Source organism: Ricinus communis, chromosome 4, assembly GCF_019578655.1.
Source record: "Ricinus communis isolate WT05 ecotype wild-type chromosome 4, ASM1957865v1, whole genome shotgun sequence".
NCBI classification, from domain to species: Eukaryota; Viridiplantae; Streptophyta; class Magnoliopsida; order Malpighiales; family Euphorbiaceae; genus Ricinus; species Ricinus communis.
Window position 1 is genome coordinate 4,923,536 of NC_063259.1, and position 24,225 is coordinate 4,947,760.

Below are 24,225 nucleotides of genomic sequence, written 5' to 3' on the forward strand. Positions count from 1 at the left end.
ACCCTATAATACGGGGATATTTATCAATCTGAGAAAATAACTTCGTGATTTTGGTATATTTGTGAGTATGAGAAAACAACACCTTAAATGGGTTAATTTTATTAAATGAGAAAACAACCCCGTAAAAGGGGTATATTTGTCTATATAATAAAATAACCCCGTAAAGCGTGTATATTTATGAATTTGACAAAACAACTCCATAATAGTGCTAATAATTTAATATGAGAAAACGACCCCATAAAAGTGGTTTATTTTTTAATATAAGAAAATAACCCCGTAAAACATGTATATTTATGAATCTCAGAAAACAATCCCATAAAAGTAGTATACTTGCGAGTCTGAGAAAACAGCCTCATAAAATAGGTAAATTTTTTAATAAGAGAAAACAACCCCGTAATACGGCGATATTTATCAATCGGAGAATATTACCCCATAATTTTGTTATATTTGTGAGTATGGAAAAACAACCCCTTAAATAGGTTAATTTTAGAGTATGAGAAAATAACCCCGTAAAAGGGATATATTTGTCGATATAAGAAAATAACCCCATAAAACGTGTAAATTTATGAATTTGACAAAACATCCCCATAATAGTGCTAATAATTTCATATGAGAAAACGACCCCGTAAAGTGGTATATTTATCAATATAAGGAATTAACCCCGTAAAACGTGTATATTTATGAATATGAGAAAACAATCCCATAAAATTAGTATAATTGCGAGTCTGAGAAAACAGCCTCGTAGATGTAAATTTTTTAATATGAGAAAACAACCCCGTAATACGGAGATATTTATCAATCGGAGAAAATAACCCCGTAATTTTGGTATATTTGTGATTATAAGAAAACAACCCCTTAAATGGGTTAATTATATAATATGAGAAAATAACCCCATAAAAGGGGTATATTTATCAATATAAGAAAATAATCCCGTAAGACGTGTATATTTATGAACTTGAGAAAACAATTCCATAATAGTGCTAATAATTTAATATGAGAAAATGACCCCTGTAAAAGTGATATATTTATCAATAAAAGAAGATAATATCGTAAAACGTATATATTTATGAATCTAAGAAAACAACCCCGTAAAAGTAGTATAATTGCGAGTTTGAGAAAACAGCCTCGTAGAAGGGGTAAATTTCTTAATATGAGAAAACAACCCCGTAAGAAAGGTATATTTATAAATATTAAAAAACAACACCGTAAGACAAGGATATTTATCAATCGGAGAATATTACCCCGTAAGTTTGGTATATTTGTGAGTATGGAAAACAACCCCTTAAATTGGTTAATTTTTAAGTATGAGAAAACAACTCCGTAAAAGGGGTATATTTGTCGATATAAGAAAATAACCCTGTAAAACGTGTATATTTATAAATTTGACAAAACAACCCCGTAATAATGCTAATAATTTAATTTGAGAAAACGACCCCATAAAAGTTGTGTATTTATCAATATAAGAAAATAACCACGTAAAACGTGTATATTTATGAATATGAAAAAACGGAGTTATTTTCTACGATTGATAAATATCCCCGTATTACGAGGTTATTTTCTAATATTTATAAATATACCCTACTTACGAGGTTGTTTTCTCATATTAAAAAATTTACCCCTTCTATGAGCCTGTTTTCTCAGACTCGCAATTATACTACTTTTACAGGGTTATTTTCTCATATTCATAAATATACACATTTTACGGGATTATTTTCTTATATTGATAAATATACAACTTTTATGAGGTCATTTTCTCATATTAGATTATTAGCACTATTATGGGATTGTTTTGACAAATTCATAAATATACACGTTATATGGGGTTATTTTCTTATATCGACAAATATACCTTTTTACGGAGTTGTTTTCTCATATTATAAAATTAACCCATTTAAAGGGTTGTTTTTTCATACTCATAAATATGCCAAAATTATGGGATTATTTTCTCCGATTGGTAAATATCCCCGTATTACGGGGTTATTTTCTAATATTTGTAAATCTACCCCACTTACGGAGTTGTTTTCTCATATTAGAAAAAATTTACCCATTCTACAAGGCTGTTTTCTCAGACTCGCAAATATACTACTTTTACGGAGTTGTTTTCTCAAATTCATAAATATACATGTTTTATGAGATTATTTTCTTATATTGATAAATATACCACTTTTACGGGATCGTTTTCTCATATTAAATTATTAGCACTATTGTGGGGTTATTTTGTTAAATTCATAAATATACACATTGTACGAGGTTATTTTCTTATATTGATAAATACACCACTTTTACGGGATCGTTTTCTCATATTAAATTATTAGCACTATTATGGGGTTGTTTTGTCAAATTCATAAATATACAAGTTTTACGGGGTTATTTTCTTATATCGATAAATATACCCCTTTTACGGAGTCGTTTTCTCATATTCTAAAATTAACCCATTTAAGGGGTTGTTTTTTCATACTCACAAATATACCAAAATTACGGGATTATTTTCTCCGATTGATAAATATCCCGTATTACGGGCTTGTTTTCTAATATTTATAAATATACTCTTCTTACGGGGTTGTTTTCTCATATTAAAAAATTTACTCCTTCTACAAGGTTATTTTCTCAGACTCGCAATTACACTACTTTTACATATTTTCTCAGATTCATAAATATACACATTTTATGAAATTACATTCTTATATTAATAAATATACTATTTTTACGGGGCCGTTTTCTCATATTAAAAGGTTGTTTTCTCAAATTCATAAATATACATGTTTTACGGGGTTATTTTCTTATATCGACAAATATACACGTGTTACGAAATTATATTTTTATATTAATAAATATACCACTTTTACGGGGTCGTTTTCTCATATTAAAGGGTTGTTTTCTCAAATTCATAAATATACACGTTTTACGGGGTTATTTTCTCATATCGACAAATATACCCTTTTACGAAGTTGTTTTATCATATTATAAAATTAACCCATTTAAAGGGTTGTTTTCTCATACTCATAAATATATTAAAATTACAGGGTTATTTTCTCCGATTGATAAATATCCCCGTATTATGGGGTTGTTCTCTCATATTAAAAAATTTACCCCCTCTACGAGGCTGTTTTCTCAGACTCGCAATTACACTACTTTTACGGTGTTGTTTTCTCAAATTCATAAATATACACATTTTACGAAATTATTATTTTTTATATTGATAAATATACCACTTTTACGGGATCATTTTCTCATATTAAATTATTAGCACTATTATGAGGTTGTTTTCTCAAATTCATAAATATACACGTTTTACGGGGTTATTTTCTTTTATCGACAAATATACCCCTTTTACGGGGTTGTTTTATCATATTATAAAATTAGCCCATTTAAAGTGTTGTTTTCTCATACTCATAAATATGATAAAATTACGGGGTTATTTTCTCCAATTGATAAATATCCTGGTATTATGAAGTTGTTTTCTCATATTAAGAAATTTACCCCTTCTACGAGGTTATTTTCTTAGACTCGCAATTACACTACTTTTATGGGGTTATTTTCTCAGATTCATAAATATACATGCTTTATGGAATTATTATCTTATATTGATAGATATATCACTTTTATGGGTTCATTTTCTCATATTAAATTATTAGCACTATTATGTTGTCGTTTTCTCAAATTCATAAATATACATATTTTATGGGGTTATTTTCTTATATCGACAAATATACCCCTTTTACGGGGTTGTTTTACCATATTATAAAATTAGCCCATTTAAATGGTTGTTTTCTCATACTCATAAATATACTAAAATTACAGGGTTATTTTCTCCGATTGATAAATATCCCCGTATTACGGGGTTGTTTTCTCATATTAAAAAATTTACCCCTTCTACGAGGCTGTTTTCTCATACTCGTAATTACACTACTTTTACGGTGTTGTTTTCTCAAATTCATAAATATACACGTTTTACAAAATTATTTTTTTATATTGATAAATATACCACTTTTACAGAGTCGTTCTCTGATATTAAATTATTAGCACTATTATGGGGTTATTTTTTCAAATTCATAAATATACACGTTTTACGGGGTTATTTTCTTATATCGACAAATATACCCTTTCTACGGGGTTATTTTATCATATTATAAAATTAGCTCATTTAAGGGTTGTTTTCTCATACTCACAAATATACTAAAATTACGGGGTTACTTTCTGCCATTGATAAATATCCTCGTATTACAGGGTTTTTTTCTAATATTTATAAATATACCCCACTTACGGGGTTGTTTTCTCATATTAAAAAATTTAGCCCTTCTACGAGGCTATTTTCTCATACTCGCAATTACACTACTTTTACGGGGTTGTTTTCTCAGATTCATAAATATACACATTTTACAGGATTATTTTCTTATATTGATAAGTTAGAGAGAAGTTTTTTTAAGAACTTCGCATACTTAGGCATCTACAATAAAGCTTCCGCAAAAGGTATGTTAATATGCAATTGCCTAACTATGTATCCAGTTTGTCCTTCTGAAGATGTACTGGAAATGGCACCCTTAGTTTATATTCTCTCATAATAGGGGCAAGCTTCAGTGCTACTACTTTATCTTCTACTTCAGCCTCTACACCCTTTGGTTCGTCATCAACCTTCTCAATCATAGTAGAACTCACATCTACTTCATTCATCTTAGTTCTTAGCTTATTGCCTCTCTGTAATGTAATAACCCTAAGCTGCTCCTTAGGGTTAGCTTCTGTGTTACTCGGTAAGCTTCCTTAGAACCTCTCACTTAAGAGTCTTGCCACTTGTCCCACTTGATTCTTCAAAGTTTAAATTGAAGCTTGCTAGTTTCTAAGAGTAGTCTCAGTAGTTTGAAACCTTATTTTAGATGCCGATATGAACTTTTCCATTATCTCCTCTAGATTACTCCTTCTAGGAGGAGCTTACTACTTTTTTTGCTGTTGAAATCCTAGCGGTGGAGGTCTTTGCTAATTCTGATTCTCCCTAGACAAAATTCAGATGATTTCTCCACCCTGAATTATAGGTATTGCTGTAGGGATTGTTATGTTGCCTATGAACATCTTCCACATAATCAACATGCTCAAGCTTAGTAAGAGTATTGTCATTTTGTCTATCTTGAATTAGGTGACTAGCCCCACACCAATCACAAGTCATAACTTATGCATGTCTTCTAGATGAAGACATAGTCAAATATCCATCTTTCTACTCATGGCCTCTAGTTGTGCGTTTATAGCTACCATAGGGTCTACCGCATGGATTTCACTCCCTTTCACTCAAACTTGCTCTCTTGGATTCTGCCACTGATAGTTCGTCACTACCATATATCCTCAATAAGATCCATCGCTTACTGAGGATTCTTATTGTTTAGTGACCCATTTGCTGCAGCATTAATAGACTGTTTACTTATGTAATTCAGTCCGTTAAAGAATGTCTGAATTTACAGCCATAGAGGTAAACCATGGTATGGACAGCCCCTAAATAAACCCTTAAAATATTCCTAGCAATCGTACAAAGTCTCATTCTCTTATTGAAGAAACCCTGTTATGTCATTCCTCAACTTAGCCGTCTTAGAAGGTGAAAAGTATCTCTCTAAGAATTGCTCAACCAGCTGATTCTATGTCGTAAATATTCCAACTGAAAATGACTTCAACCACTTCTTTGGCTTATTCCTCAACGAGAATGGGAATAGCCTCAATCGAATAGCATCATTTGATACCCCATTAATCTTAAAGGTATCACAAGTCTTCGGAAAATCATCCAAATAGGTGTTTGGATCCTCATTGGGCAAACCATCAAACATGCAATTATTTTGCATCATCTGAATAATGTTGGGCTTGATTTCGAAGTTGTTTACTGCAAAATTCAGCCTCACAATACTAGATGTAGCCAAATTAAGAGTTGAATGTGCATACTCTTACATGGTTCTCTCCCTAGGTGGAGTTGCCATTCTTAACTGTTCCCCTTCCTGGTTTGGTTCCCCTTCTTGATTTTGATTATGTAACTCCGCCACCATTTCGGCTAAAGCTCGTTCTCGTTCTTCTCTTTGCTACTTTCTCAAAGTTCTTTCCAACTCTGCTTCATAAGCGAATAGTTCCATCGAACTAGTTCGGGTCATACATAGATTCAGGTACCTAGAAAAAACACAAACATAACAAAAATAAATCAAATAAAAACTAAAAATGCTAAATCACTAGCTTTTCAATTACTAATATCGCAATAGAAAAGAGTTCCCCGGCAACAGCAGCCAAAACTTGATACACACTATCCGCACACGAAGTGCACCGATCGTATCAAGTAATATAATGATGAATAAGAGTATTATTCCACTAGGGACCTAACTGTGAGTACTACCTTCTATCATATACTAATATTTAACATTCAAAATATTGTCTTGGGTGTAATAATATTTAAAAGTAAACAATCTTGAAAAATAAGATTAAAACAATTGATAAACTTATCAAGGATAAGCCTATTTAGTAGTGAATTTTCCCTAATAAGTTAAATATTTTATGAAACAAACAGCAATTAATTCCAATCAAGAGTTGAGTTGGCATTCCACCAAATCAGATTTAAACCTTTTTCAAGTGATTGAACCCCTAATTCCTAAGAGGAGGGAGAAGAATCTCTTCTCAAACCCACTCACTTAGATCATGCGTTAAGATTAAGGAACTATTAAACTAAAGGATCTTGTAGATCTATCTCTATTATCCCAATCAACTCTCAACCCCGAAGATGTGATCAATCCATAAAAAGTTATCTCTAATCAGCTTATAAAAATAAATCCCGATCAATATGTCGACTTATCAATTGAAATAGATAATTAAGAAATCAAAAGGACAAAACAACTCATAGAAAAGATTAATTGCATTAACTTTGAATCAATCCATACAAACAAATTAGGGTTCATCAAAACCCAAATAGCAAGAAAATTAGTTTCTATACATTACAATAAAGAAATATAGATTAGGGAAAGAAGATCTCAAACTATTCATGGAAGAGTAGAGATGAAAATCTTCAACCTTGAATCCTCAATCTTAGAAAATAATAAAGGAATTGATGTTCGTCCTTGAGAAATGACCAATCAAAATCCTAAAAATGAAAGAAAAAATGAAATTTTTAAGTATTTCTCTCTCCAAAAATGAATAAAATAATGAAACTCCCATAAAACAACCTTAAAAGTTCCTTTAAATAGTGTCTTTTTATGTTCCACACGGACGTGTCACGTCCTATGATCAACTCGCACTTAAAGCCATCCTCTAGGTCACACGGGAAGATCACATGGACATGTCCTCTTCCCGTGTCATGCCTTAGACAATTTGCCAATTTTACAACTCATACGGGAAGTCCACACGGGTTTGTGCTTCCCATATCATGTCTTCCTTCATTCTACCACTTTCTGGATTTCACACGTGCAAGTTCTTCCCGTGTCATGCCCATGCGGGACTCTGTCTCTTGCTAAATAAGTGATTCTTAGACTAATTTCCATGTATTTTAATGCCAAACGTCTTCTTGCCATGTAAGCTTTGCAAAGAACCTAAAAGGGACTAAAAATAAGCTCTAACAAACAAATTAAACTCAATTTAAAGTAAAATTAAAATAAAACAAGGTTCAAAAGTAAATGGTTCTAGCACTTATCAAATAGCTTACTTTATAAGTAAGTAATAACACATTATAGTAGTCTTGAGCGTTTGATCAATATCCAATTATTAAAATCTAATTTGATCAAACATCGACTATGAATAAAGTTTTGGAATATATGTAATAAGAATCTCATCATTATAAACTTGCTTTATAATTTTTCTTACTTTTTGTTTATATTCAATGGTGTTGATCTCTAATAGTTTGGATTGTTCCTTATCATGACTATTTGTACCATTAAGAGTTGAATAATGCCTCTAGTATAATTGTATGTCATCATTTGTGATGTATAAATAACATAATCATCTGATAACTCATTGTCTTTAGGACATACTCTAACATTAACCCTAAAAAACAGTTGCACCCATAGATTTACTCTAGCATTGAGAAGGGTATCAAGTTCGAGCGACCTATCCTGCACTTATAATAATAAGAAAAAAAAAACTCTAACAAACAGAGAAAGACAAAAGAAGAAAGGAAAATAGAAACACTTTTTTGTATATTGTTTACAATCTTATGATGTACTGTATCATGTTCCTTTACATTCTTTCTCGTTCCTTGCTATAGAAACAAGCAAAATAAGCAAGATTTTAAAAACAAAATAAAACAAATTCTCCTCTCTTCTCCTCTTCTGTTCTTCAATTCCTTGTATATATATTCAACAACGAACTAAATGAAGTTTGGTTCTTTTAGAAGAAATCAAAAAAGTAGATAATATAGAGCCCAGTATCAAAAATATTTGGATGATGTAGTTGAATAATGTCTAGCCTTGCAAAAGACACTCACCTTCCTCCCCCAATAAGGTCACTAAGTCTTGGTTCTGTAATATTTAGTGGAGAATGTGCTAAATCAACTCCTCGATCATGATTAACTGGATGGTTTTGATGGTTTTCATGCAGCTTGTCGCTAATAATTCTTGATTCAGTAAATGATTTAGTATCTCCATAGCCATAGGAAATGCCACAGTGTATATCTGTAACATCCCAATCACTCAAATAGCTTGGTTTTGATGTAACAGTACTAATTTCAATATCTCCAGAAAGCATAGCCACAACACGCGACATTGATGGTCGCATTAGGGGTGATGCCTGAGTACACAAGAGGGCAACTCCTATAACTCGAAAAGCTTCATTTTCATCAAACCCGATTAAATTCGGATCTAGTAGTGCCAAGCTTTGGTTATTTTCATACAGATTCCATGCCTAGAAACAAATAGATAACTATTTTCTTAGAGAAAGTTAACTAGAAAAAAAATATATACAAGAATTATATCTCCTTACCCATCCAAGAAGATATATCTTTTTCTCCATTAAGTTACTCTCGAAGTTTGGTATTCCACTAAGGACTTCTAAAGCAAGAACGCCAAAGCTAAAAACATCTGCTTTCTCTGTTAGATGTCCACGCATTGCATACTCAGGAGCCATATAGCCACTGCATGAAGATAAGTTTCTTAGTAAAAGTCTTATCATAAAAACAAGTTTATCGAGACCGTGAGTAATAGATTTCAATAAATGGACAACAAAGCAAACTAAATGGAAAGATGAGTCTATTGGATTTATAAATGGGCTCTTTTTATTATAGAGCATGTATTATTGCAGTTTGGGCAAGTAAGATCTATCTACAGAAGTGGTAAAAAGGCATTACATGGTCCCTGCAATTCGAGTGCTGATGTGGGTTTTCTTGTCATCATACAACTTTGCTAATCCGAAATCTGATAATTTGGGGCAGAGTTCTTCATCAAGCAAAATATTACTTGCCTTCACATCTCGATGCACAATCCTCGGCCTCGATTCCTCATGAAGATAAGCTAGCCCTCTAGCAGTTCCTAAGCATATATTGAATCGGGTTGGCCAATCAAGATGCAAGCTAGTGTTCCCTGCACAAGTAGCCAAATCTGTTTATAAAGCATGTAAATTGAGATATAAGCCTTTTTTCCCTTTAAATTTATTATTTAACATGAGTAAGAATTGAATAAAATTAAAATGTTTTTAAGATTTAGTCCTTTAAATGTCTCCTAAGATCCAATTATTATGGCCACCAAGTCTATAAACTATTCATCTCCGTACCAAAGAGTGCCTGATCAAGGCTCTTGTTTTTTAGATATTCATAAACCAAGAGACGCCTATTCCCTTCAATGCAGCAGCCATACAGTCTTACAAGATTGCGATGCTGAACTGCAGATATCATAGCAATCTCAGTTATAAATTGATCCTTCCCCTGATGAGATGCCAATGAAAGTTGCTTCACTGCTACTTCCCTTCCATCAATAAGGATACCCTATATAGGACCAAAAATTTAGTAAGCAATGCTTGCAACCTCTATGGTAATTGAAAAAGTAAATATTAAGAAATGACCAAGCATTCCATCATGATATAATAATATTTGTAATCAATTACCTTATATACAGGACCATACCCTCCTTCTCCTAACTTATTTAAGGGACAAAAGCCTTTAGTAGCTGTTCTCAATTCGGCATAACTAAAAGTGATAGGTCTAGAGCCTATTCCAGAGAGAACTGCAAAATGAAGCATGAGAAAAAAAATTCACCAACTCAGGAAACCATAAACTCTATTGTTCTATAAGATTTTTAAATGATGATATAAACTATCATTTTATGATTATGCAGTTCAAGAGATAAATTGTATTTTCATGTTAGTCTATTTCATTGACTTATGAGAAACTCCACCTTAATTGGGGTGTGGAGAACTAAAGATTTTAGGACCATTAACTTGTATTCAGCAATAATTGATCTTGAAACTGTTATTTTGTAGCATCTTCATCTAGAACATTATGATAACATTAAAGCATTTTTAGGAGGACTTCTAATAACTAATTCTCATAAGAACTTTAACAGCAAGTAATATTAAACAGACACATTAATGTTTATATGCACAAAAAAGAGTTTGGTATTGGACACTGTAACAATTGCAATTCTTTTATTTTTCATCAACAACCTTACCTTCCTCATCACGCTTTCCTGCTTGTACTTTGATGTAAAACATTGCAAATATTAGCATGAGGCTCACGACTCCAACAGAGACAGCAATACCAACAATCAACCCTGTCTTGCTTCTTTTCTGAGTATTAGGTGGTATTCCACTAACTGTTGGTCTAAAAGCTGTTTTGCAAATTCAGTTACCATTAGCAGTAAGCCAAAGAAGAAGTAGAATAAAAAAGCAGAATTTGAACATCTTAACTAAGGAATTGCATTACCTGAAACAACACTTAGAGCTGAAATGATTGGTCCATAATAACCTTGTATCGGCGTGCAACAGGTCCCCTTACCAGCCCAAAATAAATGAATTTCGAGATAGTTCTCACTAACAGTAATATTAAATCTCTTTGTAATCGCTATCTCAACCCCACCTGCCTCCTTTGATATGTCAAAGTCCTTCAACTCGCGGCGTCCCTAGGAAACCAATGAAAAAGAAAAAAAAAATATAGAAGTATCATCATATAGTATTCATAAAGAGGTAGTTATAGTTCTTTAAAATCATTTCTACCTGAATATAGATGTCAAAGACACGCCTTCCATTGCTCTCCCAAATTTGCGAGCTTCTATGTTTTAATGCTGTTTCTGCAAATAATAGGCTTATGGTGTAAGGCCCATTTTCAAGACCTAGGCCATAATATCTAATTGAACCTGGGGAGATTCTTGAAGTCAGATAAAGTTCTGGAGTGTTGGTACTGGTCACTTGTGATTGGGTATCTTCAACATAAGATGGATTCTGTCTATCATTATATAAGCCTGTGATACTGACTGCCCATTTTTGGGTACTAGTTGCATGAATTGATGCTGCACCCAGGGAAGAATTTTCGGCTTCATACAATATGCTACCGACTCTCATCTCTGGGCCACCGCACTTGATCGAAAAATTTGCATCTATAACAGTTAACAGTAACATAATATTATTGCTCCCAATTGATGAAGTCATTCTTAACACACCAGGGAATGTATAATGCTGGTACAAAGAGTTAAATGAAGTTAAATTCAAAATCTCATCATCTCATGAGAATTCAAAGAAGTTATAAACTCTAAGATACTACTAGGGTTGATGAACAAAACATGATTTGTGATAACATAAATACAACTCAATATCTCCAGACCTCATGAGATTTCAAACATAACATAGTTTGCGAATGTTAACATAGAACTTTATCATAATGTCATGCTTGCTCTTTATAACTTCATGCAACTCTAATCATTTTCTTCATTCTTTGTTTTCTTTTATAAAGTTAACATTATTTGTTTTTTGCAATAATTTTAGCCCACATTATGCTTAGTAAGACAGTATTGAGGTGAAAATCAATGAGTGATATATACTGACTAGTAAAAATTTAAGATGATTCAATTTGGAATATCAACCATGCATTGATCTCTTTTTATTTTATTTTATTCTTTTTGTCCTCTATTTCACTTTTATAGTAATCGCATAGCCCATACTTTTGTTTTCTTCAAAATCTAGATTGTAAGAGAGTAAAAAAGAAAGTAAAAGAGTGCCTCTTTTACTATGAATTGGTACTGCACAAGATATTTCATAGATAATCTTCATTTGTCAGCATTTTGGCCTGGAAAACTCTATGGTGTATAAAGTTTCCTTTTTAAACAAAATAATTAAAATTTCTATTGGATACTAAATCATTAAAAACACACTTACAACGTGGAGTATTCCTATTGCAAGGGAAATTTCTTTGCAGACAATTCAATCCTGGAATAACACTGCATATAGTAATAAGTGTTACTATTTATTTAGATTGGAAAATTCCAATAAATGTGTGTTCAAATTTAGAAGGAACATAACAGGGCTTCAGCTAGTATGCATTGATTAGACAAGAGGGTCGTTATATTACCTGATATTTGAGCGATCAAATACAAAGTTATTGGCTACTAAGTTCCTGCAGAATTCCATATAGAAATTACTCAAACAAGCCTGTAGTAACATACACTAAAGATGCAAAGATGACGGACTAACTATCTATGTCTTAAAGGGAGTCATATGCCCATAATGAGATAGAAACGAATAATTAGCAGAGCAGGTCATAATTATATAAACAGGTTTACTCAATTCATGGATAGCATGAACTATACTGAGAATCAAGGAAGTTTCAACCTCTGATGCAATGCACTATGTGTCTTCTTTTACTTAGCAGGAATACTTGTGTGACATTATTTGTACCATAATTGCATGATATGGATAAAAAATAAGAAAAGCAATGTCATGAGCATTAAGATTCATAAACCTTTAAACATAAAAATGGAGATGGATAAAGAAGTAACTTGATTTAGGAGACATACAATTGTAGATTTGAGTTTACCCATGTAGGAAAGCTTCCTGAAAGATTATTGTAAGATAAATCTCTGCATAGAAAATAAATTGACCAAAATAGGTAAATGTATAAGAACTAGTTAATTCATTTTCTAACAAACGCCCATCAATTGAACTTGATGAAATAATAATTTTGTGTCCACCAACTATAATTTCAAAAGCAGAAAATAAAGAATATATGGTCTAGAAATCAACTTTCTCTTTTTCAGGATTAAAGTATAAATTCTTCTCCTATTTTGGACTAATTTTAGAAGAGAAATTTTTCTAGCGATAGATATTAGGTCCATGGACATTGATCCAAGGTAAAAAGGAAAATCTTATTAGAAATGTATAGGGGAGTGGCATTGAAATATTCTTAGTATTACAAATAAACTAAATCTACTCTCCTCTATCTATAAAATTTTAAAAGTTGTGCCACAAATTCCACAAAAGTTGAAAAAACTGCTACCAACACTTTTAGTTCCTATTTCTTAAATTCTGGGCATTTTTTTTCACATAAGTGAAAAGACTACGGCTAAGACTTCCTTCAAAAGTTTGAACAAATCTAAAGCAATTGTGTCAATGCGAGTCATAAAGTCTTTAGTACCTAGCATATATTGCTTATATAAAAAGTGTGTGTGTGTGTGTGTGAAACTACACAGTGATGATAATAAGTAATTGCATAATGAAGGGCTGGAGGAAGGGGATTGATCTCAAATTGGTTTTCGGTCTATGTTAAAATTATAGAGGGTAGTGAAAGTATATTCAGTATAGTATATTTTGCTTTGGCATGAGCACTTACATAGTTTGAAGAATATCACTTTTTTCGTTAGGAAGGGTTCCAGAGAGGCTATTGTTTCCAAGAAACCTGGAAATATCAAAATGACATGTAATGGAGATACCATTAAATGAAAGAAAGAAAAAATACTAAAGGAAATAGCTACAATAGAAAATTGAAATATAAGATTTAACATAGATATAATATTATAATATATTATAGCTATAATATTAAAACTTCAAATAACGTAGAAAATAGGCTTTAAGGTATTTACAAGTACTCGAGAGAACTCAAACTGAATAGATCATTTGGAATTTGACCTGTTATGTTGTTAAAGCTTAAATCCCTACAAATGCAAACCAAAAATAATGACAATAGTTAAAGCAATAAGGAAATTTCAAACTGGAATTTTTTCACTTGAGGTCATTTGTAACTTACAATATTTCTAAATTTCGATATTCTCCGATATTAGGCGGAATAGTATCAGTGATCAATGCATTCCTCAAATTCCTTCATATAAGGAAAAAAAAAGTGAGCTAGTTTAAAGTTGAGACACACAAAGTAATGGTTGAAAGATTTTATTAACTTACAAGTCAGTCAAATTCTTCAAATTCTTGATAAAATCAAGAGTAGAGCTCACATTATGTAAATCACTGATGCGTCTACATGTTCATGTGCAAATATATATTACTGAAACTGACTTTCTTGTACGAACAGACACACAAATGATAATAGATACTTGTATTTGTATTTGTATTTATGTGAAACAGATTGTTAACATTTTAGCAACAGGTGACTTACAGAGATTTCATTGAAACCAAGTTAGAAAAGCTGGATGGTATTGGACCTTCAAAAGAATTCCCTTGCAATCTCCTATGACCAATCAATAGAATTGTAATTAAATATGCAAAATACAAGAGGCAAAAATTCATGCTTAATGTTCTAATAAAAAGTTACCATAAACTATTATGTGGTTTCACAGATTTTTATATTAGGGCCTATAATGCCACTTCATTCCTTTGTTAGCAAAAGCTAGCCAAGTGCAATAACATCATGGTGAGCTTAAAGTAAGAAAATGTATATTTTAATTTCTATGCTAAGCCTATCAGGTTAACACCACTAGTGCATTTGGCTGGTTTTCGCCAACAAAGAAGTGGCAAAAAGGAAAATTGTTTAATATCGATATCAGTGAAACCACATAAAAGTTTATTGCATTTTCTTTCAAAAAAAGAGAAATGAAATAAAAAAAATTTAGCTTACAGTGTTGTAAGCTCTGTCCAGGTCCCAATGAAGTTTGGTATATTGCCAGTGAAAGGATTATCGAATGCCCACCTAAACATAGAGAAGTCATGTCCATGTACATAAAAGAATCAAACAGCTATAGGCATTAGAGAAGGAATTTATCCTTACAGGATTCTAATCCTTGTCAAATTGGCAAAAGTTGAGGGAATTTCACCATTTAATCCACAACTATTAATATACCTGCAACATTATGAAAAGACAATAATAAAGAATTGTCTGATCTCATGATATCTGATTGAGAGAGGGAACTATTTAGAATTTGGAAGTTACAATTGCTCCAGTTTGACCAAATTTCCTAGTTCAGGAGGAAGTGTTCCAGAAAAATTGTTTACACCAAGTGACCTGTTTTAAGATAACATATAATAAAGAAGGGAATTATACAAGATTCAATTCAAACCAAGAAACACAAACACATGAAGTCATAAACATATTTATGTTTCTCTCAGGCATAACTATAAACAATTAATAAGCATAAATATTGTATGGAAAATATAAATCTCAATGTATGATCCTACTTACATATCAAACCAATAAATTATTGATGCAAGTTATTAATATTATATGATGATGCATCAATAAACAATCCCCGGCTCTCAAATATGAAATATATACTCCCTCCATTCCAAATTGATAGTTCTTTCTTTCTTTTTTGTCCTATTCAAAATTTTGTCCGCGTTAAAACTATTGCACATATACTCTTCATTAATAATACTGAAATTATCACATACAATACAATTTATACTATGAAATTGTATTTATGCAAAATTTCGCAGATTTTTAAAGAAAAAATGATAAAAATTAATAGCATTAATTAAAAAATCTATAATTAATCCGTCTACAATTTGAAAGTAAACTACCTAATTAGAATAAAAGGAGTAATTATCAGCCACAAAAGGAAAAAGTAACATGAGCAACATAAATACCAGATAGTCATGCATAATAGTGTCAAAATATATAGTCATATTACCATTTGAATTGACTAGTACTAAATTAAATAAAAGAAAAGAATCATAAATATGTACTTTTCACAAGGTCTTAATTGCAAAGAGTGCCAATCTTACAATAAAGTTAGGTCCTTAAGGTTTCCAATTTCCTTTGGGATGGGTCCCGAAAATGCGTTGTGAGCAACGGCCCTAGTTACAAAAAAAATAAGCTCATTCAAAAATCAATGAAATTCTTTAACAAAAATAGAAAAGATAAAATAAAACATAATAAGTTAAGATCACCTCAAGAAAAAGGGATAACTCTTGAGGTTAAAAATGATGTAAAATTACACTACTATTAGTTTTTTTTTTTTATTCCATATATAATGGTGAATATTAAGAATAAGATAAGAGGCAACTACTGATTGGTTTCAACCATAAAAATTGGATCAAATTGAAAGAGTTCTATGATTCCGATTTTACTACTCTAGAGACTTAAACCAAAAATGGAAACTAAAACAATTCCATTTTGGAACCACAATCATAAATGTTGGATTTTTTTAATTTAAAAATATAAATTTAGTTTAATGCCCTTATAATAACTATATTAGCGGTTAATTCTCCAAGCATTTGCGTAAAAGAAATAAATTTCTCCCCAAAACAAAGTCGGAAGAAAGCAAAAATGGAATTAGAATTGAAATTTGAATAGGCTGAAATATTTAGGGCTGTTTACTTTTAGAAAACTAAATGAGTTTTCTAAAAACAATTCAAATAAAAACAGAAAATAGTATCTTATATTTATTTATATTATTTTTTTGAAAATAAAATAGAAATTAATTTTTAATTTTTTTAGTTTCTTAACTACCGATTTGAGGAATTGAAATCATGAATTTTCATGCGATTTTTCAAGACTAGTATTGGCCCACAGTCATCCCCAACTATGATGCTAAACACAAAATCTGCTTTGTCTTAATTTCTTTTTTATTCAAGTGAATAGAAATATAGTATTTGAATCAGCCACATTGACAAATCTAATTCTCTAAATAAATTTAGGGAATATATCCATACTTATATATCATTTAGGGGCTAAGAAAACTAGCATTTTGATAATACACGATTGTCACTTGTGAGCTACTCCAATATTTATGATGTTGGAATTCACGTTGGGCATTCCCTAATATACTGATGTGTTGTACACTTTTCATAATTTTGTCACGCAGAACTAAAGGAAACGTACTAAAAATTTTCATGTGGTTCTTTTCTTTTTAAATTTTATATATGTGTCAATGTATTGTCATTTAGTAGTATTGAGATAACATAGTTAATTTTTGTTAATGCGGCACATGGGTTTATTGATATGACACGTTTGGTTTTGACATGGCACACTTTTCACTTATGTAGCACACTTTTTGTTTAGATGGTACACTTTTCTTTCTTCCACCGTATAATCACCACATTAGCAAACTAACAGCATTTCATTATGACAATATAACTAAAAACTCTAATTATGAAAAGTCGTACATTGATTTATGTAATTAAAATCAAAAATTCACCGACCACAAGCATTATTCTTTAATACCTTTCTCCTAAAATGAACCTTTCTCCTAAAATGAATCTTTCTCCTAAAATGGATTTATGTAGCTTAGAGCATTTTTAATATAATTTTATATTATATTATATTATATCAAATATTTTATTTTTAAAAAATTATATACAATAAGATTTTAATGGAATTTTTATTCTCTAAATATAAAGTAGAGAGTTAATTTGACTCTATATATGAATAACTAAATTTTATTTTTATTTTATATTTAATAAATACATTATAACTTTTTATATATTTAACTAATTGATGTTTGTAATTTTTATTTTTACTTATAGTTAGAAGTAAAAATTAAAATTATTTATAATTATAAAAAGTAAAATAAAAAATATAATATAAAAATTCATAAAATATAAATAAAATTTTTTATTTTTATATTTAAATATTCATTAAAATACTCTTTACAGTCAAAATTATGCTCTTAAATATTTATCGGAATTGGAATAATATAGAGCTTTGTACTTACAAAGTCCTTAGGGCGGTTAAATTTCCAATAAACGCAGGCAAGGGACCCATGAAGTAATTTTTGTCAAGTTTCCTGAAAAATTGAATCAAAATAAAAGACAGTTAATTAGAATAATTCATTGTAATTAATAACTTATATACAAAAGAAATTCTAACAATTGGAAACTATACAGAGAAGAAATTCTACAACTTGGATCATAAAACTATATAAATTCTAACAATTTCGATCATGAAACTATATACAATTAGTTATTTATTTGTGCGTTGCACGACCGTTATTACTATTTCAATTATAAAATTAAATTTATAGATACAACTTAATTAATTGTTTAATATTTAATATCGATTTATAATAATTTTAAAATAATAGCAAACTAACCATTTTAAATGTCTTTAATTTTTCTAAAATTTTATGTATATTATTGCATTAGTAAAACATTTATTTTTAAATTAATACTATCAATAAATTATTTTAAAATATTTATTTGTTAACTCTGCTATTATATAAACTAGTACTATAATGTAATTGATATTACTATTTTTTAAAATTAAAAATTATTTTATTAGTGAATATAATATTTAAAAATATTATTCTTTATAATTAGAATTATTATCTAACTAGAAAACTAATTTGTCAGTTAATATAATATTAAAATATAATAATTATGCTATCTCTTAAAATAATCATTATCTAATTAGAAAATTAATTATTATCTAATTCGAAAACTAATTTATTAGTAATATATTATTTCTTAGGATTAGAATGAGGGTTTAATTAGAAATGTAACTTATTAATCAATAAATTAATAGAAAAAACTATAAAATTACATATAAGCTTGAATCCTATGTGTCAAAAATATTAAAGTAAAAATTTTACGTGTCAAAAATTAAACACACATGGCAAAAAAAATTTTAATCTCAGAAATTAATATATATATATATATATATATATAGAGAGAGAGAGAGAGAGAGAGAGAAAGAGAGAAAGAGAGAGGAAAACTTACATTTTATGATAAAATTATTTTAAAAGAAATTAGAAAAAGATAAAAATTATAGAAATTCTAACAACACGAAACTATGTCAAAAGGAAAAAAAGAATAAAAGTACATTAGATAATTATATTGTTTCAAAATTTTTACAAGAAGTTTGGTCATATATAAAACATATCTTTTCACCCATATTAAAAAGTTTTCGGAATGCTATTAATTTATAGCAACTAAACAATGTTAATACAAAACTTAGATGGCCGTAATTATTTTGTCTCGTTTTATCTGCTCCAGTATTTTTATATTTTATATATATAATGTTTAGTTGTTCAAATAGTACACCATACTAATGGTTCCTATATAAACTATAACTAGGGGTCAAGAAAACCAAAATGAACCGACCAATTTGCTTCAATTATTTTCTAGTTCAATTTTCGGTTTGATTTAGAAAATTATAAACTGAAATAAGTTGAGCTCCATTCAGTCTTTAACTAAAATAAAATTTCAGTTTTAACTGAACTGATCAAACTTATAATATTTATTATTTGAATTTTTATATAAATTGTAAGATTTAATATTTGAAAGGTATTCTATATTATTTAATTAATTTATAGTAAAAGTAAATTATTCTTATAAATATTTATGTAAAAACATGAATATACTTTTTTAAGAAATTATATTAAAAACATAAATATAATTATAAATTAATTTTAAAAATTTTAAAACTTAAAAATTATTTGGTAGACTTTGGATTTTTTAAGTTGGTCCAAAGTTTTAAATCGAATCAACCAGTTGCTGACCCCTAACTACAACTATCCCAATATGTATCAACATTCTTCTATTACTAGAATATGTCCATATTCAATTTGTTGTTGGTACTTTCAACAATATGCTAAAATAACTCTTCTCTTATTCATTTTCATTTAAAGCTTATTAAAATTTAATTCAACAAGGTCAGCAGATGTTGATGTAAGCCTCATCAATACATGCAGTTTTAATATGAGTTATTTTACTTTAATAGTTTGTCAATGTATTGTTCATGGTAAACAATATTAGCAGCTATGGTACTATGAGTAAATTATTATTTTTCGTTAATTATTTTATTAAGAGTTCTATATATGAATTTTCAATGTACAAAAGATTTGTGCAAAGCACAAACCTAAAATTAGTAATATTTATATAGTCACGCTTCCTGCGTACTGAATAAGGATAAAAATAAATTGCCATTCTACAATGATAATATAACAATTTCAAAAGAAGAAATAAACAAACAAGGAGAATTAAATAATAGGATATTATAATTCAACTTTGAAACTATAGGGATCTAATGATAATTATAGTCAAATCTCAGAGTGAAAAGCAATTAATCTTTATTTAATTTAATTATAAACTAGCAAAATAATTTTATAAAGTTCTACACAAAATATAAATAATTCAGAGTAGTATAGAAGAATAAATAAACACAAACATAAACATTATGTTGGGAAGAGAAATTCTTACAGAAAAATTAGGTGTTTCAGAACTAGAAGTGTTTCTGGAATCACCCCTCGTTTGTTCAGAGAAAAAACTCTCCTGAAAAAGTAGTTACATAACAATTTCTTAATCAAAGGAAAAAAGAAAAGAGTAAAATGGAGGACCACTTTTTTTTTTTGGCCGGCACAGAACTAGAAGTGTGAAAGTAATCTGTTCTGTCTTTTTTACAGTATTAAATCATGTTATAATTTATTATAGGTCAATTTTTAATGCTTCAATTGCTAAATTAGTATAGTAAGTGGACAACACAAATATTGTAAGGCTGGAAAGCTTAAATAAATAATTAAAAAAAAAGACACTGTTCTTTGCTAGGTAGATAACACTAACTTTTTTATTTTTCTTCTTTTTAATTCTTTCCAAGGAGTAGTTGAGATTTGGATTCTAAAAATTTATAATAAAAACAAAATTAGTAAATAGCAACTAATTATTGGAATTAATATATAAAACTGATGCAGAATTTTATTTTATGTACTTGAATATTAAATTTTAGTATTCAACATTAAATAAAACTATTGATGTACCGGTGCATGCACGGTTGGTGCTATTTTTTTAGTAGTAAAGATTTTTAATCTACAAAATCTAATATTGATTTTTTATTTTAAAAAAATTCAATACAAAACCTAACTAACACCCAATTAAATATATATAATAACAATTTATTAAGAGGGATAATTGATAATAAATCATACATAATTAGAAAATTTTATTAATTTATTAATTAATACATTAATTATAAATTTATATTAAAAATTTAATTTTTAAATTTAGAATTGCTGTTTAATTAAAAAACGATATATCAGTTAACATATTGATTTTATCTCTATTAGTAATCATTTAATTAAAAGAATATTACAATTAGTATAATAATTCAAATAAGTATAAATGTTACATATAAATATTATATCTATATATCATAAGTAAAATAAATATATATCAGAAATTGTTTGTCTTAGCTTTTATATATATATATATATAAAAACTGAAAAATATGATAATTCTACTTTTTAGTCCTCTGCATATTGTTCAACAAATATTCTTATTTGACATAATAGTTTTTTCATCATGTTACTGTTATTATTATTACATATTTGAAAAGAAGAAAAGATTAAGTATGCGAATATGAAAATATTAAAAGAGACGGTTCATATACGACCTATGACTATGAGTTGGAAAGCAAGCAACTTAATTAAGACGAAAGCAATTACGTTAGGCATGTGGGCAGTAATCATTGATTTCGTTATATTATTGTAATTGCATGAAGAGGTGACCCTGAAGGCCTAGCAGACTAGAACCAGTGAGTTGTAGTGTAGTACTAATAAAAGATGCTCAACCAAGTTGACAGGTGGTCCAAAAGGTCCAGAATATAAGAAATTAAACTTAGGGTTGGATTTTATTATTATGCATGCGAAAGCGACTCGGATTTGAACTACTTTTACACCTGAAATCATTAATATATTTTGAATTATATGGTATTATTATTTATCAATCCACTTAATAGATAAATAATTAAATACTATACGCATCTAACTTAGATGAATATTTCCTTAAAATATTATTTTAAATGTTTTAAAAATTGAATTAGACTGGTTGATTTAGAGGTTGAATCTAAAAATTTATAGTCAATTTATCCTATTAGATTTTTATAAATTAAAAATTTAATTAAATCAAAGCCTAACCAGATTTTGACCAGTCGTTTAACTAAATTTATTGACTAAATTGGTTAGCTGGACTGATTTTCACTATAATTACTCAGGAAAAATAAAAATAAAACTAGTCCAATTGATTCGGGCAGATCTTAACCGGTTCAAACTTTAAAACACTAATTTTTAACAGGTAGCCCCAAAAATGAGACTTTATCTACTTAAAGAAGCAAAATTAATGATAATAACCCAATTATACTATAAAAATCTAAAGCAATTAGAAAGGAGGAAGAGAAACATACAGTCGAGTAATGTGGCAAGTAGAGTTACTGTCGAAGGAACAGTCGCATTTGATAGAAGGATTGTTAGCTGGAGCTTCTAAATCAGATTCGTCAATGGCAGTTCCAGTACATGGATCTCCACTTATATTCCATGAATTCGTAGATTGTGTATCCCACCCTCGGAATATCTCGTTTAATGCTCTCACTATCTCATCATTTACACAGTCCACATTATTCACAAAACATTTTAGTAATTTATATATATTAAAAAGGAAAAACAAAACAGCAATTTAGTGCAAAGTATTTCTTCTATCATTTCATTCTATAAAATTTTTAATGTATATTTCTATTTATATATTAAAATAATATTAATTATAGATAACTAAATATATATCAATTATTTAATATTAAAATATTATATATATATATATATATATATATATAAACAGTATTGTTAATGTTGTTTTATTGTTATGACAAAAGCTAAAGCCCAATACCTAATGACTAATGATGTCCACTATATTTATTAAAATATTATGGGAAATATACTATAAATGTAGTCACCTAAAAAATATATCTTCTTGACTAGGTGTTTTTCTTGGCTATTTTTTCATATATTTTATCAGCCTCGATCAAGCCTAATTTGATCATAAAATTTAAGGTTTGGAACTTAATTCTACCTCAATTCAGTGAGATGTTAAAAAATTCATCTCAATAACTTAGAGATGTTTTCTAAATAATTTTTAACATGAAATTCGAATAAATTCGATAGAACTGAATTATACATGAATCAATACATATCTTATACTTGAAGTGTAATATCTCAAATCTAAAACAAATATTAAATGATAGATGAAAATCGATCCTAAAAACTTATTAGTTTAATTTTTATTGTTATTATTATTATTATTATTATTATTATTATTACCCAATAAAATTCTGCACAATGAACTCCGCTTTAATGGGTAGCATCAACAACACAATAACCATGAGTTAGATTTTTGGATCAGCAAGAAATTAGTTGCAGATCGAAGAGAGTAAGAGAGAAAAGCAAGAGCCTTCTAATCTAATCAAGAAACAAGAGCTCCTTAAATTTCACCATACAGAGAGAGAGAGAGAGAGAGAAAAGTACCTTCAGCTGGGTCAGTAGTAGCATTTTGAGCAGCGGAGTTGCGAATTGAAAGAAAGAAAATAAAGCAGTAGAGAAACCCTAAAGACTGAGCAAAAGCTAGTGAAGAAGAAGAAGAAGAAGAAGAAGGGCTTTGTAGCTTCTTCATATTCAATTGGACATCCCAGAATGAGATGGCTTAACTCCTTTCAGCAAGATGGCTGGTTTTAACTCCTTGTTGTACCCACTATGTTTGTTCTCACTCAGATTTTTATTTTTGACCAAATTACAATTTTCCCATCTAATTTTTACCTTAATTACATTTTTCATCATCTACTTTGGAAACTAAATAAAATGATTATCTGACTTTTGAGAAAAAAATATAGTTTAGTTCTCATATTATATTTTGATTCTCCATTTTTAAAATAAGCTCACATTTACTTTCTTTCTTAATTTTAAATAAAATAAAATTCTAATTCTGATTTAAAAACCTACTTTCGTAAACAAGGATAGACGGTACAGGTTTCTTTAAATGGTATGCTATAAAAGAAAAATTTTATGAATATTTAAATTCTGTTAAGGTAAATGTTTCGTTTTTCATCTGGTTTGAAATTTATTGTAACGATAATGATATAGAATTTCCTTTTAAAAACCTTTT

At 29.2% G+C, this 24,225-nt stretch overlaps 1 protein-coding gene across 2 annotated transcripts; it reads right to left on the reverse strand.

Moving 5' to 3' along the window:
- Positions 1–8,114: 8,114 nt before the first annotated feature.
- Positions 8,115–23,812, reverse strand: LOC8285186 (probable LRR receptor-like serine/threonine-protein kinase At1g56140). 2 transcript variants are annotated; one of them, XM_015725453.3, is made up of 24 exons: positions 23,592–23,812; positions 22,481–22,664; positions 20,506–20,577; positions 18,021–18,092; positions 16,090–16,161; positions 15,299–15,370; positions 15,137–15,208; positions 14,987–15,058; positions 14,528–14,599; positions 14,317–14,388; positions 14,165–14,236; positions 14,001–14,072; positions 13,751–13,816; positions 12,939–13,001; positions 12,494–12,538; positions 12,301–12,362; positions 11,146–11,525; positions 10,856–11,051; positions 10,602–10,760; positions 10,039–10,157; positions 9,709–9,919; positions 9,287–9,518; positions 8,923–9,073; positions 8,115–8,844 (listed from the first exon to the last, which is right to left on the reverse strand). In XM_015725453.3, exons 1-24 carry the CDS (start codon positions 23,734–23,736, stop codon positions 8,425–8,427), a joined length of 3,153 nt encoding a protein of 1,050 aa, XP_015580939.2. In that variant the 5' UTR covers positions 23,737–23,812; the 3' UTR covers positions 8,115–8,424. The 2 variants fall into 2 exon arrangements, with proteins under 2 accessions (XP_015580939.2, XP_015580940.2); XM_015725454.3 differs by lacking the exon at positions 14,317–14,388.
- Between the last annotated feature and the right edge of the window lie 413 nt (positions 23,813–24,225).

Bases quoted from the DNA above. Each gene is read 5' to 3' on its own strand.
- LOC8285186 (XM_015725453.3), bottom strand. From the start codon at position 23,736: ATGAAGAAGCTACAAAGCCCTTCTTCTTCTTCTTCTTCTTCTTCACTA. The intron at 14,237-14,316 runs GTAAGTTAATAA...CCTTATATGAAG, and splicing joins TTGAAGAATTTGACTGACTT to GAATTTGAGGAATGCATTGA. The intron at 14,073-14,164 runs GTAAGTTACAAA...TTGCATTTGTAG, and splicing joins TATCGAAATTTAGAAATATT to GGATTTAAGCTTTAACAACA.